General features: G+C 46.0%; 1 protein-coding gene across 1 annotated transcript in view; it reads left to right on the top strand.

Moving 5' to 3' along the window:
• Positions 1-21,474, top strand: part of VWA8 (von Willebrand factor A domain containing 8) — a 405,888-nt gene that overhangs the window by 233,607 nt on the left and 150,807 nt on the right. The window contains exons 27-31 of the mRNA XM_075563021.1: positions 6,236-6,344; positions 10,432-10,570; positions 12,873-13,072; positions 19,704-19,814; positions 20,833-20,897. Coding sequence (XP_075419136.1) covers positions 6,236-6,344; positions 10,432-10,570; positions 12,873-13,072; positions 19,704-19,814; positions 20,833-20,897 — 624 coding nt within the window. The remainder of the gene's footprint in view (positions 1-6,235; positions 6,345-10,431; positions 10,571-12,872; positions 13,073-19,703; positions 19,815-20,832; positions 20,898-21,474) is intronic.

Raw genomic sequence — 21,474 nt, 5'->3', positions numbered from 1 at the left:
AGAATATCTCATGTTACCAAGAAGCAGTGTGAAGTCGGTTTGCACCATTCCAGACTCCCCTGCACATGTGTGTCTGCGTTATAGTGGTTGCTGCCAAAAGCGTGGTGTTGTGTGGTTCTGGAAGAGATTCTCTGTGGCGTACCTGAAAGCCCTTCCCATACCATACCAGGCCAACCAAATAGCCAGTGTTATTTTTAGGGGAACTCTGTAATTGCCTTGACTGTTATTCAGAATGACCTGGCAAGGTCAAACCACATTTTACGACTGTGTTTAGCATTGTCAATAAAGATCAGAAAATGAGTCAAGTCACTTTTTCGTAAATGTATAAAGTATTATCATAAACCTCTATGTAATAATTCAAGGAGTTGTTCGGGTGGTTTAGTGGTTTATGCCTTGGACCTGCTAGCCACAAGGTCAGCGGTTCAAACCCACGAGCCATTCCCTGGGGAAAAGATTAGACTGTCTGCTCCCATGAATATTTACAACCTCAGAAGCCCTATGCAAGGTGGCTACGAGTCAGAATGGACTAGCAGGCAGTGGATTTGGTTGGGCTTTAGTCTATGATCTTTCTGTGAGATTATGAAAAAAAAATTAGATCTACTTTTTAAAACTAGCTGTCAACCAAGGACCATTTTTAAAAATCATTTTATTGGGGGCTCATACAACTCTTATCACAATCCATACATACATCAATTGTGGAAAGCACATTTATACATTCGTTGCCCTCATCATTCTCAAAACATTTGCTCTCCACGTAAGTCCTTGGCATCAGCTCCTCATTTGTCCCCGTCCCTCTCGGCTCCCTCCTCCCTCATGAATCCGTGGTAATTTATAAATTATTATTTTGTCATATCTTACACTGCCAAAAGCCACTTTTATTAAGCAGTTCACTACCTGCAATTAGTTTTTGAGATGTAGCTGTATTTCTGTTGTCCTGAGAGAGCCGATTTGGAATGTACTGCTATATCCCTTAATGTAGGATATCAACACATAAGAATCCCTGTTGTATTGCCAGTATAGACGTTTTTGTCTCTTCGCCCCGAGTACTGCAGCGCTGTCGAATGTACGTCCGTCTGTTGCTGCTTCCTTGCGCTCCTCTCCATGGTAATCAGACTCCTCCAGGCGTGATTTGTGAGAAGAAGGGGCTTCTTGTACAGACCCTCCATTTCCCATTACAGATGACGACATGAGCTAGAGGTAGGACTAGAACTCAAGTCTCCTGTCTTCTGTGGTGCTGTCTTCTGTGTTAGCAGGAAGCTAGGCCTGACTCCTTCCTTTGCTTTGTTTTTCGCCTTCAAGACTTTGAGGCCAGTCCTCCTTGCTTAAACTGCTCAAAGCAAGTGAAGGACAGACATACTCCACCTCTCCCTAAACAAACACAGCGGGGTCCCTCTCTGCAAGGGCTGGTACAAAACCTCCCTTTAGAAATATGAGGGGCTTCAAAAAGTTTGTGAGGAAATGCCTTTGTCTCTTAATTCTGTTTTTCCGTGATTCTTTTGAAGCCACCTTGTATAGGTTTGCTTTGTTTAATGCCCATGATGTGGTTGTTGGTAGGTGCCATCAAGTCCCTGCCAACCCACAGTGACCTCATCACTGCCTTATCACAACAGAATGAAACACTGCCCAGTCTTGCTCCATCCTCACCCTTGTTCCCACGTTTAAGCCCAGTGTTGCAGCCCCAGTGTTGTTAAGGGCCTTCTCTTCCCCACTCCAACTCTGCTTTAGCGAGCATGATGTCCTTCTCCAGGGACCAGTCTCTCCTGACAACGAAGTCTCACTCTCCGTGCCGCTAAGGAGCACGGGGCTATGCCGACTGCTTCCATGACAGATCGCTGTGTCCTGTGAGCAGTCCATGGCACTTTCAATGTTCTTCTTCAGCACTGCAATTCAAATGCAAGGGTTCTTCGTCGGGCTCCCTCTTTCAATGTCCAACTTTCACATGCATATGTGACAACTGAAAGTAGGACAATATGTGAACTGGCTATCTTATGGACACTGTGTTATGTACAGATAGTCCCCACATAATCTGTAGTTAAATCACCATAGAACTTGCTATGTCACACTGTGTGGGGGCTCTTCAGAGAGCTGGATCCACCAGACACAGGAGCCAGCCTTGAGGGGGTGCACAGCTGGGCATGCTTGGGGACCTTGCACAAGTCTGGGGGGTGGCACATGGCTAGCGAGGGTGTAAGGGGAAGTTTCCTCAAGGACCAACAGGAGGGTGCTGGCAGCAAGTAAGGTGATGATGGCCCAGGGTGCTGAGCCCAGTTGATGGGACCACTTCCTCACCTCGCAGTCACCACCAGCACCCGTGGCATGAGCGGGTGAAGGAACAGTGGCGCACAGAGCACGAGACTGTGTGCTGCTGGGCACGCAGATGAAGGGGGGGGGTCCCCTGCACCTACTTATCACTGTAGGCTGGGAGTTCTCGGAAAACATTAGGGGGAAATAATAAACAAAAGGGAGCTGCTTTCTCTTTAAAAGCAAAACAAAAAACACCTGATGGGAGTAGTGGTGGGGAGGGGGGCATTTCTTGAGCTGATGGTAAGCAAGGCATGCATGTACAATTTATTACACGCATTTTTATTGTGCATTAGATGGAGGGTTACATTTCAGACTGTCGACTCTGCTTTTAATGGTTCAAACCACTCATCAGCCCCACCCTTTGCCGGTAAACTCTTACGTTCAGAGCGAACACAGGAAGAGTAAATGCCCTGGATCTGATCTCCATTTCCAGGGAAAAGATGGAGGGACGCAGGTACCCAGCAAGGATGATGGCCCAAATTTTAGAACTGCAAACACACATAAAAAAAACTCCAAAAACTCACTGACATCGAGTTGATTCTGACTTCTAGAGATCCTACAGGACACATTAAGACTGTCCCCGTGGGTGTCCAAGACTGTAACTTTATGGGAGTCTAAGCCTCATCTTTCACCAACAGTTCAGCTGGTGGTTTTGAACAACTGACCTTGCAGTTAGCAGCCCTTTTAAATTGGGCTCATGTGATTTGAAGAATTTTCATATGCTACTTTTTAATTTATTTCCTCTTGCTAATCATTTAAGAGGACAAGCATTCTGTCAGAATGATCTCTGACTATAAATGCATGCGGTTTGCGTGATCAGCAACGTTTCAAGCGTTCATTTGATTTGTGTCCACACGTGCACTGATGAAGAACTCTAAACTCGGATCACAGTTTGTCTCAACTTACCACGAAATGAGAACTATACATTAAATAACAAATCAGTGGTTACTTTAAATGAAAAAAAAAAAAAAAGAACTGAAAGCAAAGGGAAAGGGCTGGGGGTGGGAAGAAAGCAGGGGGGAGGGGAGAAAGTTTGATTTAAAAAACTTTACGCTGCGAATTGGGCCTGTGGTTTTGTTCTTTAGCTTTGCCATATTTACTTTGACAAGTCACTTTATTTAAACGCCACTTTAAAAAGGAAGCTTGCACAAAAGGTGCCTATTAGAAGCCAGGGAGCCATTCCAACAGGGAGCCAGGGCTGGGTGTGATCCTGAGGGCTTCCGGCTACGAGTGACTCCGTTTCACTGCTGCTCACTGCCGTTGAGTCCCTTCCGGCTCTTGGTCACCTATAGATTCAGGGTTTCCAAGGCTGCAAATCCTCACAGAAGCAGACAGCCTCATCTTCCTCCCGTGGAGCAGCTGGTGGGCTTGAATCACCAATCTTGTGGTTAGCAGACCACTGCTTACCTAACAGCTCCTCCAGGGCTTCTTGTTCAAAGCTAAATGGCATGTTCATGTGGACATTTCTGTGCGTCTATTACATCTCAATTAAGATAAATGTTACGGTGACAGACTAAGCAACTTGCTCTATAAAATTTGCAAGGGTTTGATTCCTTATATTGCATACCTGGAGTCTTGGGTAGGGCAAGTGTTTAAGCCCTCTCAGCTGCCAATGGAAAAGTTGTAGGTTCTGGGCCCCCTGCGGCACCTTCTGTGAAAGGTCACAGTGGAGAATGCAGTGTGTGTCTACTTGGCCACAGCTTGGGTAGGGTTAACGTGCTGGCAACTGGTTACTATTTATTACCAAATTTAAAAGAATAAACTGGGAGGGGTGGAAATGATAGATTTTTCAAGCCCTACCTTTAAATATCCATACTATACCAGGAATTTTGATGTGAAGTTACTAAATTTTTTCTCAATTCAAGGAAAGCATTATGTAGACCTTAATTAGCTTTGCTTTTAAGGTAAAAGTAGAATGGGATCTTGCCTTCTTGTTTTCTGAAAGGTAATATATTTTTCTTCTAAAGGATATCCTTGCATTGCAGTTAAGGTTTCAGTTCACAGCAATTCAGGTTTATTCGAAACCAAATGTGTTTGACCACATCTCTGACACCACTGCATGCCTGCAGACAAGTTCTCTCAATAATACCCAGTCACAGTCTAGTTATGGCGTCTTCAGAATAAAGCTCCACTCAGAACACTGGCTTCTGATGGGATCTGCTGGGCCAGTTAGGTTCAAGGCAGAGAGGCCAGCTCAAGAGATTTTTTTTTCATTTTCAAAAACACTGGATGATCATGGAAGCTTATTAGACATAATTTGTGAGAAAACTGCATTAATGAGAACTAGTACTAGAAAGTGACACACACACACACCATTAAGACAATGCAGCTGCTCATTCTTTGAGAAGAGCCATGAGAAATGTCTTGGGAATCCAGCACCATACACCCTACAGCTCCAATTTTGCCCCTTAAGACTTCTTTCTGGTCCCCAAACTCAAAGGAAGCTAATTTGAGTCTCTTAAGGATGCCCAAGCTCCCATCGTGACGTGGAATAACTTTCCAGACGCTTCAGGAAAGGCTTAGAGAGTCAGAAGCACTGCCTTAAGAAGCGGGTAGACGCAGACAGGGCATATGTCGAGAAACATTTGGACATTTTTGTCTAATGAGATCTCTGTGACTTTTATAGCAATACTGTTTGGCTTACTCTCTTATTTTGAACATGATTGTTATAATATCCCGTTGTTTCTGTTCTTTTCTTTTTTATACGTATTGTTGTAAAATATATATGCAAGGGAGCTTCAATCCATTCATGGGAGTATAAATCCATTACCTCTTAGTTCCATTTCCCCACAAACTTTTTGAAGCTCATTTGTATAGCATTTACTGTTTCAACAATTTGGAGGCCTACGATTCACTGGCACCAGCTGTATCAATTGTGTTGTGTAAACATCACAAATATTCTTGGCCAAACTTTCCATCACCATCAACTGTGCTACCTAAATGGTGACTCATCCTTTCCACCTCCCTCCTGCCCCTGGTGGCCACAGTTGGTATTTCATGTGAGGTGGATCGTCCACTGCTAGTCCTTTGGGGATTGCCTTCCATCTGGTAGCATAGAGTTCTCCGGGTTAATCCATGTTGTCAGACTTCCCTTCTCTTTGTTGTTAGTAGAATTGCATTGTGTGTACGTACCCCGATTGGTTTGTCTAAATGTTGGCGGACTCTTCCGTTCGCACTATTTGATCCCAAGCAGTCTCTGGCTTTCGAATGAGATCTGCTCCCCGGTCCTTAAGAATTTGTCAGAACTTCTTAGAACTTGTCCATTCTGCTTGGTTCAGTCCTGGATGAGGAATCGTCACTGGAACAACCTCACACGGGAAAGATAAACCAGAATGGGGAAAAAAAATGTTGAGGCCTGATGAAAACCTCCCCTGACAGGAGGGAAGCCTGTGCATTGAATCACCATCAAGAGCCCTTGCCCTGGGATTTCGAGTTTGGTCCAAAGCATCGCTGGCACCCTGCTCGAACATGGTGGCCGACTATACCCTTTTGTGTCTCTCTCCTATCATCCTGCCAATAATTTGGTCCCCAAATCAGGTGTCCTAATGGGCTCACTATGCCTGTCCCAGGCCCTTGACCAGTACTTTTACCCATTCCAGGTAAGGTGCTGAATCTGCCAAATTGTAAACGTTGCCTCTGTACCTAGTTCACGTGGTCAGCCAAGGCAGACCTGATCGAAAAGGCGAGTAGGAGCTATCTCTCATTCAGGCGGTCATCACGCGCAGGGTCCGCCTGCCTCTACTGTGCCAGGTGCGGTAGTGAACATGAGCTCAAGTGTCGGTTCACATCGCTGCTTTCAAGCCTCCTGAGAACAGGATGCATAACTTGGTTCCAAGCAGACCATTTCTCAAAATCACTTGAATGGCTGATTACTCATTCCTCTGTCTTGTAAGCGAAATGAAACATTTGTTTTTCAAATCACCTTTAACAGGTTACCTCTGCCAGATCAGACATTCATGGGCTATTGGACAACTGGCCATTCAGGAAATGGAATGCAAAAGCTTCTGTGCCCCGTAGAAACTCATCATATAGACGCAAAGGTTGGCCTCTTTATTATTTTTCTATTAAATGTTGGGTTTTGTTTTTGTCTTCCCTGAATAAAAATCCATAGGATCTTAGAAATGACTTGTGGGGGTGCTATCTTAGAAAATATTTTGCTTCTGCTCTAAGATGCTCAAGGCCGCCTAGACTCTGAGGGACTCAGTGTGGGCAGTTCATGATGGCCAGGCTGGAATTCTCAGAGCCTATCTTTATTTCAAAAGAGCCTGGTCTGAGGCTTGTTTTCCTGATTATTCCGTGATATTTGCTTTCATTGTATGAGGCTGCTCTAAGAAAGCCAGGCCAGACATCAAATGGATTCCGACCCATAGCAACCCTATAGGGCAGAGTAGAACTGGCCCTTTCGGTTCTCAGGACTTTAAATCTTTACTTCTGGGAACACACAGCCTCATCTCTCTCCCACAGTGCGACTGGTGGGTTCAAACCACTGACCTTGTTTTCAGCAGCTCAATGTGTAACTCATTTTTCCAATAGGGCTCCTTCAGTGGCAGCTCTTTGAATTTCCAGCCCCTGTTCAGCCACGCTAGATTCTGGCTTCATTTGAAAGTTAAACAAATGGAGTACCAGTCACTAATTGCAATAGAACCCATTCTAGGTAGTTCAAGCAGGAAGGGGTGGCCTGTGGGAAATGAAGTGATTATAAAATGTTCGGAGCAGACATCAGAGGGCTCCACTTCCTGATTGAAAGTCTCTGCTGGAGGTCAGTAGAAGAGCAGGGTAGGTCAGAGGCCAGAAACGTCAGGCGTGGTGGTTAAACAGGCTCTGCTCTATAACCGTTCGACTCTGCCACCATAACGCATGCCTGAGCTCCCCAGACAAATACAAAAACCAAGGACTGGGGCCATGTTCCAGAAAACCTTAACTTACCAAAAAAAAAAAGGCAGACGGTGTGTGAATTGTGTAATGTAAAACAGCTTAGCTCTATAAAACTTCACCCAATTCACAATAAAAAGTGAATAAATGAATAAACAACCCAGAGGAGAAAACAATAGGATGGACAATTCGGGGGCCACAGGGAAGAGGAGGAGGTAGAGTCACCAAACAAGGGACAAGGGACCAAGAGATGTAAACTTGAGGGCGAGGTGGGCCTAGACTGTCTGGTGGGGTTTGATCAAGTGCAGTGTAGCCAAGAGGAAACACAGAGAGCTGAATGAAGTGGGACAGGAGGAAAGTAAACGTGGGACAGGAGGAAAGTAAAAGGCAATAGAAAAAAGAACTAGGGGGCAAAAGACATGTATAGAGGTATCAATATAGGTGCATATATGTGAATGTTTTAATATGTAATGATAGGGATATGGGTCTCTGTACACATATTTATATGTTAAGTATTAAGGTAGCAGATGGACATTGGGCTTCTACTCAAGTCTCCCTCAATGCAAAAACACTTTGTTTTAATAAGCTGCCATTCAGGGATGCTCACCTTACCGACATGATCACTGAAGACAAAATGGGTCCATAAGCAAATGTGGTGAAGCAAATGTGCCTGGCTATCAAAAGATCCAGCACCTGTGTTTTAAAGGCTTGAGGTTAAACAGGAAGCAAGGAAGCAGCAAAACCCAGATGAAAGCAGCACACTAGCCTGTGTGATCACAAGTTGTTGATGAGATCAGGTATCAGGCATCAGAAGACCCAAAATAAACAACCATTTTGATGCAAATGGGAGAAGGGGTCAGAATGTAGACCAAAGCCCATCTGTAGACGATTGGACATCCCCTCACAGAAGGTTCACAAGGAAGAGACCAGCCAGCCAGGGTGCAGTATAACATCACCACCCCACTATCATGACCCCAGTTCTAGCTTATAAATCTGGCTAGTCCAGAGCATGTACACTTGTACATATAAAAGCTCTCAACACACAGACTCCAGGACAGATAAATCCCTTAGGACCAATAATGAGAGTAGCGATACCATGAGGGGAGAGGGAAGGTGGTGTGAGAAAGGGAAGAAAGGGAGTACTGATCTCAGTGATTGACGTACAGCCCACCCACCCCAGGGGAAGAGGGGTACAAACAACAGAAACATGGGTGAAGGGAGATAGCAGATGGTGTAAAATAGGAAAATAAAAATAATTTGTAAACTATCAATTGTTCACAAGTGTGAGAGGGGGAAAAAGAGGAGGTGATACCAAAGGCTCAAGTAGATAGAAAATGTTTTAGAATGATGATGGCAATATACGTACATATGTGCTTGACACAATAGGTGTATGTATGGATTGTGATAAGAGCTGTAAGAGCTCCCAATAAAATGATTGATCAAAATTAAAATAAATTTTAAAAAATATAAGTCGATAGGTTTAAAATGAAAAGCTAGGCTGAGAGCCACACTTGGCCCAGGCACCACCGTTTGCCAACTCCCAAGTAGACATGTGTCTGACTGTTCAAATGTCCGACTTCCTTTGACCCTGCCATGGTTCTGCCCTCCAAGGCTCATGCAAATCCCCGACAGAACCTGAGTCCCATGAGGAGCCTTTGCCATAAGAGAGCTGAGGAACGTGGGGTTAGCCTGTCAGCCCGGAGGCGCACTCTGGTTAAAAATGCTGTCTTCATCCTCTAGCGCTCCCATGGCAGAAATGCCACCCATGGGAGGCTCCCACAAACAGATCCACTGTGTCACACTTTAGGAATCTCCGTTCCAGGCACCAGCTCCAGGGGAAGGCTTTCTGCCTTGGTCAACTCTGGAGGGAGGTGCTTTGTGTCCCGTCTCTATAGGCCGCACACTGGTCCCTAGGAGATCGCCGTGTCGCCTGGCATCCAGCTTTTCCGATGGTGGTTTCTCAGCTTGCCTGTGGAATTTCCTTTATATTCAAAAGAAACTAGCTCAAATATAACCTCTGCTGATCATGTCTCATTAAATGACCAAAGACAACCCATCCCCAAATGGGATTCTAGCTACAGGAATCGAGGCCAGGATTGCAACACGTGCTTTTGGAGGGCACCATACACCCCATAAAAAGAGGACTGGGTATGGATGCCGTCATAAGCACCCTGGTGATGGAGTAGCTTTTGAGTTGGCTTGGTAACCACAAAGTTGGCTGTTTGAAACCACCAGCCGCTCCATGCGAGAGAGATGGGGCTTTCTACCTCCATGAGGAGTTAGTCTTGGAAACCCACAGGAGCCGGTCTACCCTGTCCTGTGGGATCACTCTAAAGCAGTGTGCAATCCATATTTAGCTCCAGCATTCTTGAGTAATTCGGGATTGCGGAGCATGCGAGCAATAGTGGTGGTGCACTAGTAAACACTCGCTTTTGCTAACTAAAGCTCGGCCTTTAGAGCCCATCAGCTGCTCCCCCTGAGAAAGATGCGTCCATCTGTTTCAGGAAAGATGTACAGCCGTGGAAGCCCAGTGGGGCAGATCTACTCTGTCCCTAGTGTGGCGCTGCCTAGGAATCCACTCGAGGGCAATTGTGTGGGTTTAGTTTCTGGCCGAGAGTGCGCATCATTGGAACGCCAGTTGAATCTCTAGTGCTCTTCCAGGAAAGCATATCCAAGTGCCCAGCCATCATGTCCATAGCAGTATTAAATTAGCCCCTCTGCATACGTTTATATGGAGCAATTATCAATGTGGGTGCAATAATGTGCCTCTCGTAAGCACCACGGTTGTTATCCATAAATTTTAAAATGCAAATGTTACCTTTTCTACATTTCATTGCACAGATCCAGCACTAGCCATCACAATTCCATGTTATAACGTCGGGATTTTGAATCTTATTAAAGCTGGCAAGAAGTCATCGTATTTTGCGATGAAGTGCTTTTTTTACAAATTCTTCTCCTGGTTTGGATGGCTCCGGGCCCTGGTCCTCGGCACCCAGCACGGGCTCTTGATTCGGGAAGGAGGGACGTCATGGGGCTTGGCAGCTGCGAGCGTGGTGAACCGAAGCACGGAGGGTGAGGCATTAAGCAGGACTGCCCAGCCGTCCGTGGCCAGTGTTACGAGGCACCTGCCAGCAACCAAAATGAAAAGAGATTTTTAGGCTATCTATTGCTGGAACGGAAATCCTACATCCAGGGAGACCTTCCGTTTACTTCTATTTTGATGCCTGTTCACGGTTTTAAACTTTTTTGTTTTAGGGTCCGGTGACACTGAGCATACAGGAGTATCCCCTAGAGAGAAAAGAAGAGAGGTCCCTCACCTTTACCGAGGAATACGCCTCCTGGAAAATACCGCTGGAAGAAATCAACCTCGTCTGCGACATTGCTACATCGCAGGGTATGGCAGCGTATCTTTTGATTTTTTTCCTTCCTGCACAGAATTGTCTTGTTTTTAAGAGGGATTAAGATAATCTGTCGAAAAAGAGAAGTCTATGATAGACTCAGGAACTATCATTCTCGGATTGGATCGCAATTATGTGTAATTTAGAACTGATTTCCTGTAACAACCTAACAAAATGCTATTGTAGAATCCGCATAAGCAGGGCTGCAGCGTACACACATGTCTGTTTCTCATTACTATTGTAGCAAAAGTTAAACACGCACCAGGCAGTGTTAAAAATAGAAGAGGGAAAGAAAAGGCAGAAATGTTGGATTCCGTTTGGCTGGGGCTCCCGAGTGGTGATTGCGGGCTGGCGTGACTCACCGGCGCTGAGACGTCTCGTTGTAAAGAACGCAAATAGAGGGTGTGGGTTTTGGCATCGAGATCTCTGAACTGGTGCCACTACCCACTGATTCAGGCTGGGTGCCCTGGGTGCCCTTTGGCAGAAGGCCCTCGGTTAACACCAGTTACCAAGGTGATGTAAACAGAAGTGGTGGAGCAGGGCGCGGGTAGGGCGACATGACTAAGATTCGGAGTATTTAGGCAAAACTCGGTTCCTAGAAGGTCTCTGAATATTGTTCGTTCCTCCAGAGCGTGTATTTTGATGAAAGTGTATGCTTATGGACATTTTACAGGTTTCCCTCTAAAAGAATGGTCCTCCCTCTAAGATAGTTTACCTTTCCTGGTTGAAGGCATGTATGTGATTTTCGGGATAAAATCTGAAGTGGGGTCCTTGTCTTGTATTTAGGGATTGTAAATAACTGTCAAAGACATAGCCATCTTTTTCCATAAAGAGTACAGTCTGAAAACCTATGGGCAGTTCTTCTTGGCCACATGGGTCACTATGAGTCGAAAATCTGCCCCCGCCATGACGGGCATTGCTAATCAACTGCAGCATCTTTCTCATTAAAGTTGATCATCATCTCCGGATTCTTCTCCACACTCCATTCCCGGCTTTCCCAGCCACTCAGCCAGAATGAACACTTACTCATTGGCTAGCCTTGATATCTATCTCGAGATTGGCCATGTTTGGAAGTTTCTTTCTCTTTTTAAAAGTTTGTATTTGTGAGAGAAAAGAGCATTTTCTTGAGTTAGAATCTGAGTTCAATATCTAGATGGAGGCCGTATTGGTGCTTCTTCCGTTTCGAGGGCACAGCGGTCACCCACGTGGCGGAGGAACCTCGTGATGCCAACAGCTTGGAGGTCCGAATCCATCCAGGGGTGCCTCAGAAGAAAGACTTGGCGATCGGCTTCTCGCAGACTCCGTCACTGAAAACACGCGGGAGTGGCGGTCCGCTCTGAGACACCAGCGAGCTCCATGAGGATGGATCTCCTTGATACAGTGGCTTATATGTTATCAATAAATACATTTGATGTCTTTCCATAAATATAATATACTTACAAATATATTTTTAAAGATGCAGACACATAATTGTGTGCTGTGACAGCAGGTATGATATAAGAGCTGCCAGACCCCTTGCCGTAAGGTGATCACATGTAAAAATCACGGGCCACCTTGTGCAGAGCAGAGCCTTGCCCTTGCTCATGCAAGAGAAGACCTTGCCCAGCAGCGACTGCATCTCCTGGGATGGTGTTGAGCATCCCTTGGGATGGTGTGAGCCCCCCCCCCTCAGACTCCTGAACCCGAATCTGCATTTTCATCACGTGATGTCGGGGCACTCTCCAGGTGAAGAAACACTGCGACAGGAGTCAGAAACAGTGGGCCCAGGAAAATGCTCCCATTGGAAAGACAGTTTGTATAGTCAGTTCCCAGATACGAACGCAGGTGTGGAGAGCCATACCTGCAGAGGAAGATGTAGACAATGGAGCCACTTGTTTGCAGCAAGAAAGGCCTGAGATCTTTGAAGGCTAGACAGTGAAAGACCAGGGAGTCAGTGTCGTGGACCAAGTGTTGTCCATGTGGACCAACGGCATGCAGCAAGCAGGCTCTGTGACAGCAGAAAGCACTTTGTTTCCAGGGAAGTATTACCTGACCCCAAAGGCTGTGAAGTGTTTCATGGTGTGCTTGTGAAGACCTGTGGAAAACCTTGGGGAACAACTCGATCCTGGTTTCCCGGGGTTGGTTGACGGATGTGCCCCTGGCTGCATTAGCATCAGGAACTCCCTGACATCCCTGGGCTCTCTCCGCCTCATCAGCCCATCTTCCAACTGCCTTGGAGTTCCAGCACATGATTCCAGTTTCACCCAGACTCTCAACTCCTATTGCATCCCGCACCCTAATGCCTTTTTGCCATTTCAGAAAACGAGGAGAGCATGGTGTACGTAGTTACATGCAACCCTGTTACCTTGTACTTCATGGAGATGGCCGGGAAAAGCGCCTACTTTGTGGACCTTTATGACATCTTCCCAAGAACATCCAGTGGCGTTTGGCAGCCATTTGTGACCGTGGCCCCCCTGGGAAGTCCCCTAAAAGGCCAAGTGGTTCTCCATGAACAGCAGGTAATGCGCGCCAGGCCGACTCGTGGGCTGCAAGGCAAGGGCACAGGCAAGGTGGGTGCGTGCTCTGTAACTGGCAGTGTGTGCTTTCTAGAGATGGGGAGAGGAGGAGCTGTGAGGTAACAGTGCCCAGAATACCAAGATTTCTACATGACCTCTACATCTTGGAACATACCAGCCAAGGTTTCATAACCTCGACAGCTTTGACATTTTGGACCAGTAAATTTTTCCTTGTGAATCTTACTCTTTTTTTTTTTTTAAGTAAATTACAAGTCAGGCAAAACTCAGAGATGTCAGTTTTGCCTGTAGAAATGTGACTAGAAGTCCTGGGGCATGTGGGGGTAAGGTGGAAGAATGAACAGCTTTAAAAAGAGGCCTGAGAAATCTCTACTTAGGAGATGACATTTGATGGCCTCCCTGCTGTGGAATCAACCCAGGAAATCCACTGCAAGGAATACCCCGAGAGCCTTTGGTAGCTAAAGACACTTGGAGTTCCACCCATCACCAGTAGAAAGACAGCTCACGAGAATGCCACAGGTGCCAAGAATCAGGCTAAACATAACTCCAAGATAGAAAGTACAGATCAAAAGACAACCTGTGTTTCCATGCGGGATTAAAGTCTAAAGTACATAGTAATCTGTACTCTGCCACTAGAAAAGGAGCCCTGGTGGCAGAGTGGGTTGTGAGGTGGGCTGCTAAGAGCAAGGTCAGCTGTTCAAACCCACCAGCCGCTCGCTCTGAGGGAGAAGCCTAAGGCTGCCTGCTCCTGTAAAGATCCACAGCCTCAGAAGCCCTGGGGAACAGTTCTCCTCTGTCCCATAGGGTCACTGTGATTTGGAAGTCATTTGACGGCAGTGTGTTTGGTTTGGATAGCAATATAAAGGAGTCTGTGTTTATATGACCCACCTACGTAGTATCCACCTGCGGCATCACTAGGCAGGTTGTTCCTTGGGCAACTATCATGTAGACTTCGTATCAGAGATGATGCAGTCAACAAACCAACCACAGAATCCTCATCCTCAGGTGCTTATTCTGGTTGGACATGGGGCGGGGGGGGGGGGGGGAGAGGGGCGGGGAAGGGGGCAGACAGACAATAAGTAAAATAAATACTTAAATTGTCTGTGAAGTTAGAAAGTGAGAAGCAAGGGGAGTAACTCAGGGAACTGGGAGGAAGAATGTATTTTAAGTAGACTGGCCAAGAGTTGCCTCCTGGAGAACATGATGTTTCAGCAAAGGCTTGATAAGGGTGAGGTGCAGAGCAGGTTCCTGAAGAGGAGTGTTCCTGCACTGCAAAGGTAAGAGTAGGTGCAAAGGCCCCGAGGCTCAAGCATGCCTCCTCCTCTTTAAAGAGATGTGAGGAAGATGGATCGGGTGGGCTTGGAGATGAGGAGGTGAAGCTAAAGCAGTCACAAAGTGGGTTGGGTCAGGACCTGCATTGAGGCCAGGGAAGCTGTGGTGCCTCATAAGGCTAGGGATGTGTGTCTCAGGGGAGAGGTTCAGTACCCAAATCCTGACACAGCGTCAGTGGATTGGAGCACGATACATTATTTCCTCCTGTTCTTCCCACTGCCGGTCAGGTAGCTCTTAACCACATTCACACACGCAGAACCAATGGCTCAGAGAGTTGAACTGACTTGCCAAGCAAGTGCATCGTAGAACTGAGATTCAAGCCAAATTGGACTGCCACCCCTCCCACCCCAAATAAACTTCATCTACTCCCCCACTTCCTGCATAGAACTTGCACAAAAGGTTAGGGTAAAAAAATTTTTCCAATGTGTAATTCATATAGGAAAATACAAACGAAATGTAATGTTGTTCCTTGCAAGTATTTCCAGTCACTAGGACAGCAAGGAGTTATCGAGAGACACCACTTAGGATGATAATTAATCAATAGGAAGACATTGTATAAATAACATATCAGTAACTGAAAGGCCGGTGATTCGAACCATCCCGTGGCTTCCTGGGAGAAAGACCTGGAAATTTGCTCTGTAATGACGGCAGCTAAACTCTCTGCAGGGCTCCCCTCTGTCACACGGAGTCGGGTTTGACTTGTCGCACCCCAAAACAACAGCTACAGTGATTACTGCCTTTATCCACAGAGTATGGAGTTCTTGTCTAAACTGATCATAAATAAGTTTGTTGCCTGGTTTTGCTTTGACCTTTTCTCCTCACTTTTTAGCTTTCTTCTAGAAGCAGAGCTTATAAATCTCCAGATATTACCCATAAAAATCTGTGTCCAGCAGATTGATAAAAGGGTTTTACCTTTCCAGTTTCCAGCACCGTAGCAATGTCATTAAACTGAAATTTCCATCCAGAAGAATCTTCCATAAAAAGCACACGCTATCTTAGTGCCATTTAATTCTGCCAATAGCACAGAAAACGTAGATGATAGTCTAAGTTTAGAGTATTTATTCAAACAGTCCTGCCGCATCTTTAGCTGTCAAATCAACCATCACATTTCCATCTACAGATTATTTCACCACCCAATATTAGTGGTTTCTCCTCCAGTACTTTCAGTCCTCTCTAAAGAGACAGTGGGCAGCCTTGCTGAGTCCTATGCTGTTCGTGGCTGGTGATTTTCCTAAGGCAGACGCAGACGCACGCCTCTAAAGCGGGCTCCAGTTCCCCAGCCCCCCGTAACCCTGCCGGCTTTCACCACCACCACAGCCCCCTGTGAGCCTCGATTCTCCAGACAGTCCCTCTGGAGAACTCCGCTCTGCGCCTGTCCCCCAACTTGCCCCTCTTTTCCTCCGCTGCCTATTTAATACTGTGGCCCTCTGGCGACCTCAAGCACAAACAGCACTCTCCCTGCCTCCGAGCGGACCCCAGCCCAGAGGGACCCCGTCAGACAGGAAGAACTGCCCATGAGTCTCCAAGGCTGTCAGTCTGTACGGGAGCAGAAAGCCTCGTCTTCATCCCGGGGCAGGGCCGGTGGCTTCAAGCTGCTGATCCCGCAGTTAGCAGCCCCACCCACCCGTGGGCTCCTTTCAGGATCCAGGACCAGTGTGATTCCACAGGAACAGAACACCGCTGTGCAGTTTCAACATATGACAAAGCATCGTCAGCTAATTGAAAACGTTTACTTTAATGCTATGGCTTCCTTCTCTGTGTCGCCCAAATCCAAAAGACAGCTCAAGCCCTGCAGCGGGGCCCGCTCTGACTTGGTTGGTCCCTCCTTTTAAAAATGAGGCTTTAGATGCATGCATTTCTCTGATCCGCTTCAGAAGCTGTTCAAAAATTCTTTGCTCAAATAAAGTCTGAAGCGATGAAAGGGAAACATTGCCATGCCTAAAAATAAAGAATAAAATCAAACACCCCCCCAACCCCCAGGATTATTTTTTACATCTGCACAAAGTTTAGAATTCAGACTTGGGGACATTGAGGTTGTCCAGAGGTCACGTTTCTCCCAGTCAAATACAAACACGATAAAATCGCACGCTTGTTTCTCTCCCTGCCCCCCTGGGAGGCATGCCAAAGCCACGGTTGCATGTACTCAGGGTGACGCAGGAGTCTATTTTTAAACTCAGACAGAATATATCATTAGTCATGTACAGAAGGAAACCATTAACATCTAAAAGGACGGAGCAACACAACTCCCTGCTGTTGCTAAGTGCTTATAAAACTCATTCTAAATACAGCCGGAGCTGTGTGTGTGTGTGTGTGTGTGTGTGTGTGTGTGTGTGTGTGTGTGTGCGCGCACTTCTGTCACTTAGATACAGCTCTTCAGTCTATTTATGCTAAGTCGTGAGCTTGCACAAATATTAAACTTGAAAAGGAAGAAAAATTAAAAACAGCACTAACTTCTTAAATCTTTGAGGGCTTTTTCCAACAAATGTTTCTACTTCATCCTGTTGCTCAACCTGCTTGTTTTTCTGCTTAATCATCTTTTGGGATGAAGCTTAGTGTTTTCCGTATTCTCCTTGATTTAGAAAAGTTAAATCCCAAATTGTTTAGGTACTAAGACTAATGATTCAACATACTATGATATTTATCCTCCAAAAAGGGGGCTTTCTCTCTTTAAAAATGCATGCTTAATCAAAGTAAACTGAACCTCAGTTCCTCACAAAGTTGACTGTACCACAACAACCCGGCCCAGCAGTTCCCCTCAGAGGCACATCCCGCAGGAGATGGGAAGCCCGCCGTCACCAGTGCTCATCCCCTCACGGGCTCAAAAACAAAAGGGGGCAACAGCCCACGTGCCCAAGCAGGTGGATGGTGGAAGGTGCGGCCACGCGATGGACGACTGCCCATAGAGAATGGGGTTCTGGTGCATGATCCGGGTGGACGCACCTTGAAAATATACTAGGCTGAATGAAATGAGCCTGGCCCAGAAGGGCACCTGTGGTCTGGTGGCCTCATGTGAGACATCCAGCAGTTCATCAGTGCTTACCAGGGACGGGTAGGAGTTGGGAATTGGATTTGTTGCGTAAGAGCTCATGAGTTTCTCTTTGGGGGCCGGAAAGCTTTTGGGAATAGAAATTCGTCTGATTGCTCACCACAGCGAGTGCATGTCACCGATTGTACTCTTAAAATGGTTACAATGTCATGTATGCCTTTCCTCGATAGATGTTATAAAAATACTTCATCTACAAGGGAGACTTTATAAATTAACTTATTAATACACTTTCTTAAGGAATACACTGAGCTTTCAAACTTTTCAAATTCCAACAAGGAATACTACCTTTTTATTTCACTGTTAAATACTTAAAGGCTACACCTAACAAATATTTCTAAAGGCAAGATGACATACTAAACAGAACGGTGGCATTCTTCTAAGGCTAAAGATTTTTGTGGGGAAATTTAAGTGTTGTCTGAGTACTCAGTCAAATTGTTTTTAAGCATCCAGGACGCATGCTCTGTGTGAAGGAGGCTCTGTGGCCTGAGTCCAACAGTCGCTTTTGAGCATTTCAATAAACTTAATTAGATTGGAAATGCATTTGAAGCCACACTGCCGAATTCACAGATGACACACTTTACATTCACCTTTATTTCTGATTAGGTCATTGGATTGAAGACAGGGGTGCTGGCTAATTCATCTTTGTATTCTCCATTGTGCTGCCCAGGAAATAGCATGGCCTCAGTGAGCAAGCCTTTCACAGCTTACCAGTTTCCTCTGTTTTGCAAAGTATGCATATTAATTCTTGGGGTGCTTTGTGAAAGTGCTTCTTGTTGTCTTTAGAATGAAAAATACATCGTAGGATTACGAGAAGCGCCCCAGGTTAAAAACACAGACAGACTGGCATAACAATCAGCCTGGAGAACGACTGGCACGTGGTATTTTGTTAGTGGAACCTTCAAACCGCTTTACAATGTAACTAAAAAAATAAATAAATTCATGTCCTGAGTCTTCTCAAAAGGTTAAGCCTCTCCTGGATTTTAAGCTTTTGTTTCATATATATCTTTCTACCTCTCTTTCCCCTTTAAAAATGCCCCTAATTACGAACGAAGGCTAACGCCCTCAGAATTGCTGTGATCACCCATGTTGGCCAACTCTCTGCAGTCCTTCAAGCCAATGGGTTTTCAGACAGCAAACGGGGCTAGGTTCTTGGAGGCCCTAATTCATCCTTGGGTCACATACTGTTAATTAGCGTGGGTTGGTGCAAAGGATAAATGAGATCTGATTCGGCACAAGTAGAGAGCTTTCAGCTGTACATCTCTTCTTTAATATATGTTTGGCGAAAGGAAATGGACTCTTTAATGATCAACCCTCTTAATTTTATCATTCCTATTTTGTAAAAATAATAAAGCCTAATTTTGTGGCTGAACTTATGCTAAGAAGTGTAATATAGACTCATCAAAGAGATGGCCTTATGTATCATGTAATTAGAAAGTTTCATTTTAGAAGTTCCTAAGACTCCGAATTCTGTAAGAAGACAAGCTGTATACTACTGTCTTCGCAGTATTCATTTTAATCTTCTAGAGCTTCCATGACCAAGGTACCAAAATATGGTGACTTCAGGCAGAGAGATTCATGTCTCACAGTTCTGGAGGTCAGAGAAATAAAAGCCCGGTGTTAGCAGGGCATCCTTTCTGATGACTCCTGGGGACGACCCTCGCCTGCCTTTTCCTTGCTCCTGGTGGTCCCTTGGGTGGGACAGTGGATTAAGTACTGAGCTGCTGCCTGCGAGGATGATAGTTTGAACCCACGGCTCCGCAGGAGAAAGATGAGGCAGGGCGCTCCCACACAGACCTCCAGTCTCGGAAATCCTATGCAGTAGTTCTACTCTGCCCTATAGAGTTGCCGCTGACTCGGTGGCAGTGGAGCTGGGTGACCCCCTCATAATCCTTAGACTTCCCTGGTTTGTGGATACATCCTCCCAGTCTCCCTGACCCCGCCTTCACACAGCCCTGGCCCCTCTGTGTCTTCTCTTTCCATAAAGACACCACGTAGGTTGGACTCATTCATGAGGGTAACCGCTCTAGTATGACCCCATTTCCAAGGCTGGTGGTGTTCACAGGTACAAGGGAGCCACACACCTTTAGGGGTAACACAATTCAATCCGTGGTCATGGTTTTTAAGCATTTCGTTATCTTTGTCTTCTCTCTTATCACTGTAACCTCCGTATCTGTTGCCTCGAGATTGCTTCTTTTCAAAAGGGGCCACCTTGAGCTGCTGACCCTTCTCTGTTTCCAGAGCAATGTCATCCTGTTGTTAGACGTCGCCAACAGGAGCCTCCGTCGCCTCATCCTCAGTTCAGAAGAAGAGAATATGTCCAAGAGGGCTTCCTGGTGGAACAAGAACACAGTAAGGAAAGCCAGACTTGTCTGGAAATGCCTAAAGATCCTCTCTAGCTTTCTGATCCCAAAGATGCGGGCCTGACCATTCCGTTCATTGCTTTTTCCTTAGTGTGTGCTTTTAGATTTGATACTATGTAGATATCTATTTACATACCAATGGCGTCACTTCTATCATTCATCATACACACATAAAGACTTACCAGAACTAATAGAGTAATAATTTTTTTTAAAAGAGCTGTTTGAGAATAATTTCCCTAACAAATTTCTAAACTTGCAATGAATTTAGCCTGGTGTTCAGTGTAGTGTTCCTCTTTGAGTTACAGTGAACTCGTGAGTAAGATACCTAATCACACATAGTAAATCAAAACTAAATGCACTGCAGGCCAACCCTGTGATTTTGGAAAGGGGGATAGACAACAAGATAAGGCTTCCTCTCTGGCCTCAAGGGCAGCTTGCTTTCGTCTTAAAAGACCATGAAAAAATAAAAGGAGAGATTTTAACCTATCATAAGTATACTCAACTCTAAGTAACGAAATATCCCCAATGCTATCCCCGGTGGTTGAGTATTCAGGCATCAGACCCACCAGAACCCATCAGCCCTCCACAGGAGAGCAATTGCATTGGGCCCTAGTGGGACAGGGACAGTGGTTACGTGTTGGGCTGTGGTCCACAGGTTGGCAGTTTGGAACACCAGTCTCCCTGAAGGTGAATGTACCTGTAAGCCAGAGGGTTTGGCTTTGTTTCTGTTGTGATGTTCGTTCCAGTTAGTCACCGAATAACATGTTTACACCTAACCAGTGTCTGGCACTCGTTTGAAACCTTTAGCTTAAAATGCTTTCAGCACGCAGTTGGGAGTGAATTCTGAAATATACGTCATCCCAAGTTGCGTGGAGTGCACAACCCAGGGCTCCCCTGAGAATGCCATGTTTTCACAGTGAAGAACTCCGCCGCAGGAGCCACGGCTGCAGAGGCATGTCTGCACCTGATACCTTTAATGTGAATGTTTTGTTTTGTTTTGTCTTCAGGAAAACTATAAAATGTGTAAAGAATTTTCGCACAAAAATTGGCTAGTATTCTACAAAGAAAAAGGGTGAGTTTCTAATGGTAGAAGGTTTCCACTGGGCCCCCAGCTTTGCCCATCCTGTTCCCTGTTGTCACTGAACTTGTTTATTGTTAAGTTAATGACATTGGTTAGCACATTTACCTGCTCACCAGACAGTTGGCAGTTCAAGTCCACCCTGAGGTGCCTCAGAAGAAAGACTTGGGAATCTACTTACCCGCATGTCTGTGTCCCTTCACACCTACTGGGCAGCATCCACCCATTGATTCCTCCAGGGCCCTCGTGGTTGGTTGTCTGATTTCCCTGGGAAAGCAGCTCTCTGTGGGTTTATTCTTTCCCTCAAATGGTTTCAAAGACCCAAACCCAAATTCGCTCGGCCCCAGACCGCAGGTGGGACAACAGGCAGGTGAGGTAGAGGATGTGGCTCTCTGGGTGGGTCCAGTGGGCAGATGGTAGGGCTTCTGCTGTTCAGACAGGTGTCGGGCAGGACAACGGGCCTGGGGCCTGGGTGTGCTCCACACTCACCCCTGCCTCTCAGCCAGCCCCGCTGCAGGCGCCCCCTTCCCCACGTCTCCCCTAGCAACTCCAGCAACAGCAGGGGGGGATG

This window comes from Tenrec ecaudatus, chromosome 11 (genome assembly GCF_050624435.1).
Source record: "Tenrec ecaudatus isolate mTenEca1 chromosome 11, mTenEca1.hap1, whole genome shotgun sequence".
Lineage (NCBI taxonomy): Eukaryota > Metazoa > Chordata > Mammalia > Afrosoricida > Tenrecidae > Tenrec > Tenrec ecaudatus.
Note: the sequence above shows the minus strand (reverse complement) of the source record. Positions and strands in the feature narration are given on the sequence as shown.